The 13,573-nt window shown below is 42.0% G+C and overlaps 1 protein-coding gene across 2 annotated transcripts in view; it reads right to left on the bottom strand.

Moving 5' to 3' along the window:
* Positions 1 to 7,699: 7,699 nt before the first annotated feature.
* LOC116669965 (coiled-coil domain-containing protein 85C-A) overlaps positions 7,700 to 13,573 on the bottom strand; it is a 16,336-nt gene continuing 10,462 nt past the window's right edge. Inside the window, exons 2-6 of one of the 2 annotated variants that reach the window (XM_032500136.1) lie at positions 12,273 to 12,352; positions 11,812 to 11,904; positions 10,916 to 11,008; positions 9,910 to 10,008; positions 7,700 to 9,556 (exon numbers count right to left, since the gene is read on the bottom strand). In XM_032500136.1, the coding sequence (XP_032356027.1) occupies positions 9,467 to 9,556; positions 9,910 to 10,008; positions 10,916 to 11,008; positions 11,812 to 11,904; positions 12,273 to 12,352 (455 nt within the window). In that variant the 3' untranslated portion in view covers positions 7,700 to 9,466. The remainder of the gene's footprint in view (positions 9,557 to 9,909; positions 10,009 to 10,915; positions 11,009 to 11,811; positions 11,905 to 12,272; positions 12,353 to 13,573) is intronic. The other variant, XM_032500137.1, reaches the window with a different exon arrangement.

The following is a 13,573-nucleotide window of genomic DNA, read 5'->3' as shown; positions in this document are numbered from 1 at the left end:
AGACACTGGTTCATGAAGCTTCATTCAGCCATCACTAGTGGTGGGTTTGTCAAACAACACAGGACTTTCACCCTGGAGACCGGGAGTTGCGTCCCGCATGTGGCAGTTCCGTTCCACGTTCTTCTTCTACTAACAACAACCAGTTGTTGTTGCCGTCTCCTGCGTGTGACGGTTCCTTTTCCTAACCACAACGGTCCCGTTGTTGTAGTGCGTCCCGCGTGTGGCGGTCCGTCCCGTTGTTGTCGTTTCATTTCCCCGTTGTTGTGTCCCCCAGAGACTGTGGATCGTGTCCCCCAGAGAAGGCATGGCAGTTTAGGAAATTATCACATTCCCATTTCGTGGTGACCACCTCGAAATAAAATCGTGCCCCTGTTGACAAACCAATAGATCAAAATAACGTGACCATTTTACTAACTGCCTTGAGACATTAGTAATATGTATAGTGCTCAGACAGGCTAGTTCAGAGAGCTACAACTTTTCCTTGCAACGTTCTAACATGTAAGACGTAATGCATTTTGTATCTGCAGTCTGTAAAGTTGTTCCTTAGACCATACTTGTTTATACCACTTGTACACAGAGTTTTTGCTATCCCATAAAGCATTCCTCCCTCTCACTGACATTACCACAGGACTTGAAAACAGATGCAGTCATAAAGGCATTTATTAGGAAGGCCTTAGTCCTCGCTTTAATGTGAGGGTTGCACCTGCTAGCCTGCCAGCCTAATATGATCTCTCCTCTGCTTTGTGGGAGAGGGCTCCTGGTGTTTTAACACCTTCTGGGAGTCCCAGGTGCATGCTCCAGCACTTAGCCCAATTTTTCCTATTCATGCTATTTTTTCTCTTTCATTAGAAGACAGCAGAGTACAGTAAGAAAGTGGTACAGAGAAAGAGGGAGTTCTATTCACACAGGTCCTGATTCAGAGCATGATTGTCACGTAGCAAAACAAGTGAAATTATAAATGAATGGGATGTGTCATTCATTCATACAGCAAAATTGCATTGTGTTGTTCTATCCAATTTTTCCTATATTCTTAAACTGATTTTCTATGCTGTATTCTGACAAAATCCCCTGGGCCCCCCTGACTTATATAGGTTGTCCCATGATCTCCTTCCAGTTGGATGTGCCTGCATCATCTCATCAAGAAGTCCACACCACGTCCCATATCTGCTCATCTAATGCCAAGGATCAGCTGTAGTCCCAGGTCCTCACACTGTCCCTAAGGCTCATGTTGGCTCCAAGTAGTGAAGAAAAGGTAGCACAGGGCGCCCTTGTATTTGTATTTTTTTGTATTTATTATCAGGATCCCCAATAGCTGACGCCTAGAAGACCAGCAAGTCATCCTGGGGTCCAAAACAACATTTAGTAAAACATTTCATGACATGTACAGAGAAGAAAATAAGTAAAATAAAATAAATACAACATCTGCACACAGAATTAAATAACAAAAAGAAACCTAATAATTAAATAAAAACCATGCCAAACCGAGTAAATAGAGAAATATCTTGAAAACAAAGTTATGCATTACAGTGTATTACATGGCTAACATTAACCCTTCTGATGTCTTCCCGTCGACTATGCAACTTTGTGTTTTTCTGGGTTGAAATTTCAACATTTGTCACTTTAATCAACGTTCTTTTGTGATGGTTTGGGTGGTTGCTTTGGTTTCTTTTTCTCCTTCTTTGGTTTTTGGTCCTGTCTTGTCTCCTTGAGTTTGTGTCTTAGTTTCCTCCCCGGGTTCGTGTGGTAGTCTCTGTCTTGTGTCTTGTGTTCTGCTTCCTGTTTTGTTTTGATAGTGTGGTTTCCTGTCTTGTCTAGGCTTGTCTAGCTTTACTTTTTGCCTGTCTGATTGTCCTGCCCCGCCCTAATGTGGTTCACCTGATGTATCACCTGTTCCTCGTTACCTCTTGTATTTAACATCTGTGTTCCCTTTTGTCTCTTGTCAGATCGTTTTGTCCAGTCACCTGTGTGCTCCCGTTCCTGATGTGGTCCTGCTCTTCCCCTTTTTTGGATGTTTTTTGCCTTCTGCCTTTTTGTATCCCTGTGTTTTGTTAAGAAATTCTTGTTTACCCTCACCTGCCTGCTGTCCTCATCTCTGTGTTTGGGTCCTATACTTATTCAACCGTAACATCTTTTGTCATAGTTCTGGTATAGAAAGTTTTTGTAAACGGGTCAAATTTGACCCGAGGACGACAGAGTAGCTCACGTAGACAAAGAAGAAATTCAAACATTTTTAGCCACACAATAACATTAAAAACAAACTCATGATAAACGATTTAAGTGAAGGTCCGATTTGACTTGTAGCTGACCTGGTTGAGCCTGCGTCCAATACGCCAAGCCTCAGTCCTTACCGCAGCGTCCAGGTTCCAATCCAACCAGTGAACTTAGCTGCATGTCTTCCACCGCTCTCCCCCTCCGTATGTCTGCAGCTTTTCTATCGATTAAAGGCCAAAAATGCCCCAAAAAGTGAAGAAATAACGAAAAAGTAAAGCTAGCACATCCCAAGTTAACCCTTGTGTTGTCTTCCTGTCAACCATGAAAAAAAACTGTTATAATCATTTTTGTCACTTTTTCAATGTTGTGGGTGCTTTTTTGATGTTTTTGCCAAGGTATTTTGAGGTTTATTTTTGACGTTTTCAGAGCTTATTTCGAGGCCCAATGTTAAAAGATTTGATAGAAGGACAACATGAGAGTTAAGGAGGACAAAATACTGTCAAATACTTAATAAATCAGTGCTGATGCCTTTTGGCACAAAGCCTTATTCAGAGCGTTTGAACTATCCGGGGACAATTCAGTGAAATACATACGTATGTACGTACGGGCAGAGTCACAGTATTTTGTCTTTGGGAACTTTGGAACGTGAGATGCGCTACCTTTTCTTCACCATGTGGCACATTTCGATTGGAATTTGGGTTTCACACGCCACTGAAAATCTCCATTGTTGAAGCGCAACTTCCATTTTTCAACTCATGCTTGTTTGTAAATGGGATCTCCTACCCATGACTATAATGAATATACCAGAGTACATACTGTAGATCTAGTGGTAATTGAGATCTTTGTGTACTGGACAACTTGGTCATATGAGAGAGACTGCATGGCATGTTAAGGGCATGTCACGGCACCAACACTCATGTCACTACAAAAGTGTTTTACGGGTATTATAATAACATGCATGGATGTTGTAAATGAATAGGCAGCGGAGCCGAAGGAGCATGTGGACGAGGGAAGGGGTGTTAGATAAAAGTTTAATAATAACTGTTATAGTGGAAACTACGAGCTCATGGCTGTGGTTTAAGGACCGCATTTAATTAATGATCTTTCTGCAAAGTAAACAATGCTGTTACCATTTTATGAGTCTGACTCATAGCTTACTTTAAAAGCTTTCACTGTGCACTTGAATTCATAACTTTAGCAGGGGCCATCTTGGGTAAGTCAGTGCTCATTATCTTTCACCACTGATTATGGACAATACACTTTTCTGTGGACGGACAAACTGCATTAGACTTGCCCGTTCTGATCTAGGAGGAGACCCACGGTGTGCTGAAGGTGTTCCTGGAGAATGCAATCCGTGATGCGGTCACCTAGTCTTGCTCTGACAGACCTTCTTACACAGCGCTGTGGAAAAGGGTCTGGCAAGTCTACACGTCATTCAGGGATGGGAGAAATGTGGAAATGTGCTCTGGTTCGTTGGTATTTCTTTAAAAAAATTACAATCACAATCGTGCTAAGCGCCGAGTAGAGCATTAGTGTCTCTGCAAAACAGCCTCGGGAAAGTGGAACATGTGTGCGTTCAAAGGTTTTTAGTCATGCAACAAAAAACTCAGATGATTGGACAGATAGCTGGTCTAGCTAGCTGTCTGGATTTAACCTGCAGAGATCTGAGGAGCAGGTAACCATAGTCTTCAGAAATACAGCGGAGTTAAAAAGGCCAACACAAAGAAAGCCCTTGGCAAAAGATATCCGCCCTAAATGATTGAAATCCTGCGGAATTTCTGGTGGCAATAGAAATCCCAGAAGTGGAACGTCACGGACATAGACTAATGACACATTAACGTTTCAAACTTTTAACAGCAACATGGAACATGTTTAATTTGACTTCACCAATTAACAAAACAAGTACTGCTGAGTAATGCTTAGATTATATAATAGACTTTAACATCCAGTGAACTCAAGCCTGCAGGCAAAGGACTAGAGTCTGCTGCTACACTCACACAGCATTGTCTTGGTGATGCACTTAATCTGTCAGCGCTCTGCTCCCTCTTTGCTGTCGGGCCTGATGTCACACTGCTCACCTAAAAACTATGCTGACACTTGCAGCTGTCGCTGTCTTTAACAGTGTGAAATGGTTGCAGTTTATGTTTAGCTCATGTTTAGGCGTAAATGTAAATGTGCTGTATTTATATAGTGCTTTTCCAGTCTTATCAACTGCTCAAAGCGCTTTTACATCTACAGGAAACATTCACCATTCACACACTGTGGCCGGGGCTGCCGTACAAGGTGCCACCAGCTCATCAGATAAACATTCATACACATTCACACTCCGATGCTCAGCACCGGGGGCAACTCGGGGTTCAGTGTCTTGCCCTAGGACACTTCGACAATTACTGCAGGGGCAGGGATCGAACCACCAACCTTACGAATGGCAGGCAACCACTCCACCACTGAGCCACAGCCGCCCAAAGACTACTTAGTTAAAAGATTGTAGTTTGGATTAAAATCAGATGTTCACTTCCTGATGCTTACACACTTGACACTGAATGTGTCTTTTGTTAAGTTAAAAAAAACAACCTTACTTTACCTTTTACTTTTTTTTCAAACAAGACTCAAACCCCTCTATCCCGAGTGAAATTATGCTCCTATCATAATTACTATTGCCACTAGGACAGTCTCCACTATTCAAGTATTTCATAAGCCCTCCCAGATGGCAGACACATTTAAGCCAAATTTAGTCCAAGCTCGACCTGGGTTAGGGTGAGTGTCATGTGGGCCAGATGTGGCCCAAATGTAAGAAGCTGGCCCCAACTTGGGTTATGGTGAGTGTCATGTGGGCCAGACGTGGCCCAAATGTAAGGAGCCAGCCTGACCTGGGATATGACGACTGTCATGTGAGCCCAATGTGGTCCAAAAGTAAGGAGCCAAGTCTGATGTTAGTTATGGCGACTTCCATGTGGGCCAGACGTGGCCCAAATGTAAGGAGCCAGGCCCGACTTAGCTTATGGCCAGCTGCCTCAACCCAAAGATCCACCTGTAGGTAGTGAGGAGCAGGGGGTTTGCCCTCTTGACACTCTCTACTCTTTGTTGCTGGAGCCACATTTCCGCTCTGGGTCTCTTTGCATCCGCAACTCCTGCAACGGAACCGGGTTGAGTTTAGCTGCTGGCCCCATGTAGCTGTACTATCGGCACTATTGGTGGTGTATTGGTGCAGAGATCCTTGACGGGATTGTAAACTGCTTTGCCGGCGCTGGTATCTGCACTAGCTCCTCACTTCCCTGCCATGCTGTCAACCAACTTCTGTTTCAACGGGCTGTACATGAGCCTCCACGCGCCTTTCAGCGTCAGGATCTGTTGCCCAACTAGACTGACTAGATTAGATTGACTGACTGATTGTCTAACAGGCATGGTTTAGCCATTCTTTGGCCTGCCCGTGTTTATTAATGTAAGTGGACATCGGGGTCTCTGTTTATGGGTTTCTTTGGGTAAATTAGAAATTAATGGATTTTTGGTCATTTTGTTTCTTTTTGTTTAAGTTTTGATAAAGACTTTCATTTCTGTTGAAACTTTATGATTTGTTTGTTAATCTTTTTGTTTGGCTCATATTAGCCACTTTCAGATGCCTAAATTTTCCTTAGATTGAAGCGGCGCTGCCAGTACCTTCCTTGGGTCTGGTTGCTGAGCGGGCCAAAAAGGCGCCACACCAATAAAGTCCCACTCGCCACACACGTCTAGGTGGTGTGTATGTGTGTATCTCAGGCCTTGTGTGTAATGTGTATTCTAGCAACGGAGTAAAATTATTGTAACAATTATTAATAAAGATTAACACATTCATGTGCATACAAGTGTCTGAGCCTTTGCTGTACACTTGAGCCGTGGTGGAAGAGTTTTGATCATTAGACAAACTGAATGTGTTTAACGGAGAAAAAAACCCACCAAAAAACACAACTCAGGAAGTTATTAGCAAAGGGCACAAAAATAATGCACACAGTAGTTTAAATATCACTGTAGAGATCATGTACAGGTTTTTGCTTTTCTCCTAAATATTCTGTCCAGATCCCATTATATGGTGATATAATGTCATCTAGTGGCGAAGATCAAGTAATGCAGCCATCACTGACAGCTTGGCCATGGCTCTGGCATGCCATTTTTCTAAAGTTACTGACAGTAATTCCAAAAGCAATGAAATATATAATATTCACACTTTTTTCCACATGTTGCTGAGTGTTTTTCTACAAAATCCTCAACACATATGTATATCAAAAACAGAAAAAAGGTTCAAGGCACTCCAAGCCTTCATTTAAATGCAAGTGTGTAACTTTGGGTTCCTATAAATTATGTTTAAATGGCTTTTTCATATCCCGTAGGCTCTTATTTCAACAATTGCAAGAGTGAATTGGATCAGCTGCTCACCACTGTAATCAAGGAGATTACATACAGGTGTGCCTGATTAGCTCCTCTCAGCAGGGAGGGGTTGGGGACTCCTAAGGTGTAGAACAATAGGTGAGATAGTTCTGCAGTGAATGGCATTTTTTTAATAATAATTGGGCTGCCTATTGTTGTGTGGGCACATATATGTGTAAAAAGTTGTGCAGTAACTGTTCTATTAAAAAGAGGGTTGATGTTGCTCTTTCAGGTTATCTCACACTATAATCACTGGTGCAGGTAGGGTCCAATTAGGCGAGGCGGAGGTTGGAAGTGCCTGGAAGATAGAAAGGATTCCTGCACATGTGAGGAAAATGAGAGAGAGGACAAAATTGCTTAAAGTACATTAAATACACATGATAATATACTAGACAAGCAGGGACAAGCAGAAGTCCCAAATTGTCCTTAACTCAATAAATGCACACATTCTGTCATCCAATAAAATAAGACATAAAGACCGCAGAACCATTTTAAAAGAGAAAATATGGATACACACAACTTCTTTAATAGCCTCGCATTGCCAGACGCTCCTCCACAGCGCTGTTGAGGTAGGTCTGGCTAGTCCACACATAACATTCCTGGATAGGAGAAAAATGTTTTTGTGGCATTTCTTTAAACCAATCACAATTGACTTGGGCTGCGCTAAGCTCCGGACGCAGGCCTCTGCAAACTCTAACTTGTTTTGGTGGAACATGTGTACGTAGAGAGGAAAGCTGTGGAATTAAAATGGCTGTCGAGTGTGTGATGAAAGTTTTAATTAAACAAAAAGATGAGTTTGACTGTCAATTCTAGCTCAGTACTTTTTTTTTTACAAAATTATCACTTTAATTACTTTCACAGAAAACTACACTATATGTGTAGCTCAAAATTATGTAAATAAAGTATGCAGCATGCAATTCATTCATGGCCCCTACAGATGTATAATACATGAATGTAGTGTAAAGAAACTAAAAATATCAATGATGAGTGTCACTTTATTATACAAATATAACATGGTATAACCTAGCACTGTAGGGCTAAAGGACACTAAATAATGAGCCAAGTTTTTTTATTTATATTTACATTTAATATTTTACAGATTCCCTGCAGGAAAAAATAAAAAAAACAGAAGTGAGGGTATATATTGAAAATACCCAGAAATCATAACTGCAATGATCAACGATAATGTCCTTATCAATTTACATAATTCAAGGGTAAGATAACATAGCACTAGATTAGTTTACAATATAAGCTAGAGAAATTGATCTGCTAGGGCTTGTATACTGTTTTTATAAAAGGAATACTGTGACATTTTCGGAAATCCAGTTTACTCTCTTACTCTTACAAAAGGGTTCATATTTACCTTTCAACAGCTTCCAAGCTGTCTTATTGACACAAATTACATTGTGTATTCAGAAAATGGCATGATATTGTCATTGCAGGAGTACTTATGGGTGGAGCTATTTGAGAACTGCAATAACTAATAGCTAATAACAGTTGGATCAGACCGTGACCTCTAGCATGCACTGGGGCGGTTTGCAGCCCAGTGGGAATCGGTCGGGATGAGAGTCAGTACCTCTAAAGCGTGGTTTATGATTCTGCGTTAAATCTACGCTGTGGCTCGGACGTAGGTGCGTGGAGATACCGAGCCTGCGCCGTAGCCTGATGTGCCCCTCTTGAAAAATGTAACGTTGCTGTGGTCGTGGTATTGTTGCAATTCCCCCAACTCATTTCCTGGTTCTCCTTCACCACTTCCCACGCACACACACACATGCCGGCCCTGGTATTCTCTTAAAGAGATTGACGCACACACCAATGCACAAGTATAAACTTCGGGCCACTTATGTAGGCTGCAGCGAAAGCTCTGCGTAGAGTCTCCGCAGAACCCTAAATCACGCTCAAGTCTGAGGCCATGGTTCTCTGCCGGAAAACATTGGGTTGATCCGTCCGGGTAGGGAGATCAAGTATCTTTGGGTCTTGAGGGTAAAATGAATGGTGAGATGGACAGGTGATGTAGTGAGGCATCAATAGGGATGCAGACGTTGTACCGGAGCCAAAACTCTTGAATTACCAGTCCATCTACGTTCCGATCCTCACCTGTGGTCATGTGCTGTGGGTGATTGAAAGAATTCAGTTTTTACTTCATAGGGGGGCTGGGCTCAGCCCGTGATATAAGGGGTGAGGAGCTCATTTGATCAGGATGCCTTCTGGGTGCCTCCTGTTACAGGATTTCCTGGCACGTCCAATTGGTAGGAGGCCCCGGGTTAGATCCAGAACACGCTGGAGAGATTATATATGTCGTCTTGCCTGGACGCGCCTCAGGGTTCCCCCCAAGATGAGTTGGAAATGGTTTCTGGGAAGAGGGATGTCTGAAATACTTTGCCTAGCCTCCTGCCCCCGTGACCCGGCTCCGCAGAAGCGGATAGATGGATGGATGAATGGATGAATAGATAGATGGATATAATAAGGCTTCAAGTGAGAGTTTCTGGGTGTATTTGCTCGATTGGCCGGTGTCTTAGACTGTCACACTGAGCCATGGTGGCTGCCGCTTGCGTTAGAGTTACAAGAAGGCTTCGGCCACATTTTGTTTACATTTTCTGCTTCCATGATGGCGAAGGCTTTAAAAAAAGCTGCATAGAGTCTATGTCTGCAACCCAGATAACGAGATTGGCTATTTTGAGTCCATCTGCTACAAATGGACAGCCAGTCTTCCGGCATTGGCATTTCAGTACATATATGTCCTGGTTGACTGACCTGGATATCCATTTTCAAACACGTTGCTGAAAAGCTTTCAGTTCAAACTAGTAACTTAGGATGGTTGGAGCCATTGGGGGCTTCACTTGGTGTCCGGCAACTATAAAGGCCCTTTAAACTGGTTGCCTAGGAGATGCTGTTGGATTGAAGGCTTGGATCCTGCAGCATCACCCAGCTTTCTCCAAACCACCTGAGAGGAAAAAAAAAACACAGTGCCAGTTTTTTACTGGTGGAGTCTGTTTGATGCTGCAGGCCAAAAACAATAAAGACTGTACTGCCTTCATTACGGTTTGTGTTAGAGGGTATGCAAGTAAAAAACTGTCAACAATAACGGCAAACTAAAAATCATAGACAGTAGAATATTTAGCAATCCATGTCTGACATTGCCGTGTGTGTGTGTGTGTGTGTGTGTGTGTGTGTGTGTGTGTGTGTGTGTGGTAGGTGACATTTATAGACTGACAGACTGAGGACCTCTAAGATTGTGTGTAGGTGCTATCTCAGTCAGTTTTTAATTGAAAAAAGAAAGCCCATATTGGAACCTACGTTACACATCTCTCTGACAATGGCCTTCTCTTTGTCATTAAGATCGTCGTCATATTCCTGTGAGCACTGCATGTCCAGCTTCTCATGGACGTCCAGCACCTACACACACACACACACACACACACACACACACACACACACACACACACACAGAACAAAATAACACCATGTCCCTTATATTAACTTGTTCCCCCACAAAGGACTCCTAACAGAAGATGGAAATCATTTCAAAAACGTTTTAGCTATCTATGGTTGTTTGATTGCTAACGTTAGCTCAAAACGCCATTCAACTGACAACCTTCATTGTGTTTGATGCTAACTTGTAGCCAGCAGTGAACCAACTTCTTAAAGTAGGTTCATTTTTACTGTTATGACATTACAGAAGTCTCTCATTGGCATCTTGTATGCAAAGTATAGCATGCACGACTCAAATTTGCACTCGACTTACATCAGGGAGTGACACCCCTCACTATTTTCTTCTTCCTTCATTTGTAATCTGTAGTCCGTCTTGTGTTCTTGTGACATGCACCTATCAAACATTTATAACTACACGTTGCGGTGACGCAGACCATAACAACTGTGATTCATTTCCTGGTTCCCCTTCTCTGTAAACAACATGAAATCAAGGAGAGGGTTAACTTTTCCTGCTAAAGATGTCCGACAGTGGTCAGAAAGCACAGAGGAGACACTTTGTTTCTCTCACTATGCCTCCGGAGTCGGCACTCACTCCGAAGATAATTGCCGCCACTCTCTCACTCGCTCTACCACACAGTCTCCCAGGCACACACACACACATGCCGGCCCTCGTGTTCTCTTAAAGGGAACTACGCAGACAACCAACGCATGGGTATAAACTTCAGGCCACTTACATAGGCTACAGCGAAAGCTCTGCGTACCATGAATCCTGTTTAAGTACATCTCTGCTTTTATTTTGCCTTTGTGACCTGGTAACTAGCAGACATCTACACAGCCACAAACTGCTCAAACAGGCTGGTCTGTGACCTACCTTCATTGCGTGGACTATAGCTTCTGGTTTCAGCCGGTGGGGGAGGTAGAGGTCTGTGGAGAAGGGGTCACTGCTGGAGGATAGAGCATCGCCCTGGGGGGAGACAGATGGCATCCTCTGATCACAATCATTATAAATGACCTAGTAAACCAGCAGGAATGAACGTAGAAACACACTGGCAACAACCAGCAGTACAGTAAGGGAGAGAGAGAGAGCGAGAAAGATAACTAAAATAGAAGAAGACAGGAAGATGAACAACAGGAGAGGGTGTGAGAGGATGCAGCAGCATTGCTGAGGCAGGTATAAGCTTGTATTGCCATGGCGACAGGAGGTGCAGTAGACCTGCTGTGTTTGCAGGAAAGCAGAAGTGGATCAATCTGCCAGTCGCATAGATTTATCAATAGGTGAGATGGGATGTCCTGCATGTGTGTTCACACTTATTATATCCATATTTGAATCATGTTAGTGTAGCTGCCAGCAATGATACTGTAACTTGGATAATCACACTTATAATAAATAAATAATGACGTGTGTATATATTATTTGGTTGTTTTGTATGTGTACGCGCATTGTGAGCATTGACGTTCCATAGAAAAATCTCTTGCATGTGTCCTCATACCTGTCAAATAAAGCTGATCTAGTCGTCTACAGAGAGCAAATATGTGTATTTCACAAACATATACAGAAAAACACATATTTACATTATTAAGTGAATAGGGTTTACAAGTCCACTGTCAAACAAAGTGAAATATATTGAGTTGACAGATGTGGTTATTTGTGGTTATTAGCACAAAACAAGAGTTGAATGGAAGATAGGGGGAGTACAGGAATGTGGGGTTGTGAGCAACAGATAGCAACAGATATACACATTGTTGTCAATGTAAAAAAATACATACGTTGTTCATGTTGTCTTGGAATTGTGAGTGCTGGGTTTCCGAATCATAAAAAGAAAAACCCTTCCTCACTGTCTTAACTTCCCCTCCGTTTGTCTGGGACGGAGAGAGAGAGAGAGAGAGAGAGAGAGAGAGAGAGAGAGAGACTGAAATTACATTTTAAATCAGTGTAGTCACCCCGGATTTATTGCAGAAACAAGATAATTATTAATCATTTAAGCAGATCAGTGGATAGACTTTACTGGGAAACCAGAAATGTGGACATTACCTTGAGTTGCGTTTTATGTATGAAAGTTGCTTATACAAATGAAGTTACTATTATTATTATTATTATATTATTATTATTATTATTATTATTATTATTATTATAAACATGTGTCATTGTTTACCATAGAGGCCTGCATCCAGAGTCAGTGAACGCCACTGAAGTGATAAGAGCATCCATCGAGAGCGGCAGTAGTTACCTGAGACATCAGCTGGTGGTTTTCATCTTCCAGCATTCTCATCTTGTTCTCCAGCTGTCTGACGTAGCTGGCTAATTCATCTGAATGAGAAAAGGAAGCGTGTAAATGTCACGTCTTTGCAAAGAACTTCAATGACCATTTTCAATAAAAACTCTTTTCATTAGTATATTTGCGCTCAATCCACAGAGAAATGCATGCAACAAGTTTTCAGACACTGTACCTTTACACGAGCAGCCGTAATATCAGAACCATACTGTATGTTACTATATTTTACTATAAATTACATTACATGTCATTTAGCTGACGCTTTTTCCATATATATATATATACATCATTAATTTTGGGGTGTCTTTTGAAGTGGTTTTGAAATAGTATTGAGTAAAAGTTGACATATTCCAGTCTGTCAGAACATCCATTCCTTTAATTTTAGACAAAATAATTCCTAATTTCTGCTTTTCTAACTCTAACATTAGGTGAAATTTCCTATAAATTAGATTTATTGACCATAAATTCCAAAAGTAACTGTAAAACTAAAGTTAATAAGTTAGTGTTACGTGGTGTTGAAAACGTAAAAAAAAAGACAAAAACATAAGAATAAGATGCCCACAAATGAATGAAAGTAGAGATTTGTACTTGCCAAAGAGCGTTGTGTGGAAGCAATCATGTTATTTTGGGGAATTAAAAAGAACACTGATATAGGAAAACGGGTTAATTTGACCCGAGGACAACATGAGGGTCAAACAAAAGCATTACAACTGTGATCAGGAGTACACAGAGAAAAGTGGTGGACCTCTAGTCCCGTCCAGAAGAGGGAGCTTAAGGTCTGATATTGGCCAGGTACAGCGAGCAGGATAACAATGTTTCCTAGAGTGGTGTTTCCCTGGGACTAGGCTGGATCACTGCAATGCCCTTTATGTGGGGGTAAGTAGCTCCATCGCCCGTCTCCAGATGTTAACTGGCACACGTAAACATGAGCACATTTCCCCCATTTTAGCCTCACTCCACTGGCTGTCTATTCATTTTAGGATCCATTTTAAAATTCTTTTATTTGCTTTTGAATCCTTGAATTATCTTGCCCCGCCCAACTCGTTGAGCTTATACGCCCTTACATACCGACACACTCTCTCAGGGCAGATGATCAGCTGTTCCTGAATGTACCTAAAAATGGGCAGAAGCTCAGAGGGGACCGTGCCCTTGCGATGTCGGCTCCTAAGTTATGGAATGATCTGCCTCTGCACGTTAAACACACTTCTTCTTTGTTTGTTTTTAAATCACGTCTTAAAAGGCAAGGCAGCTTTATC

Source organism: Etheostoma spectabile, chromosome 20 (assembly GCF_008692095.1).
Source record: "Etheostoma spectabile isolate EspeVRDwgs_2016 chromosome 20, UIUC_Espe_1.0, whole genome shotgun sequence".
NCBI classification, from domain to species: Eukaryota; Metazoa; Chordata; class Actinopteri; order Perciformes; family Percidae; genus Etheostoma; species Etheostoma spectabile.
This window is presented reverse-complemented; position numbering and strand designations above follow the sequence as displayed.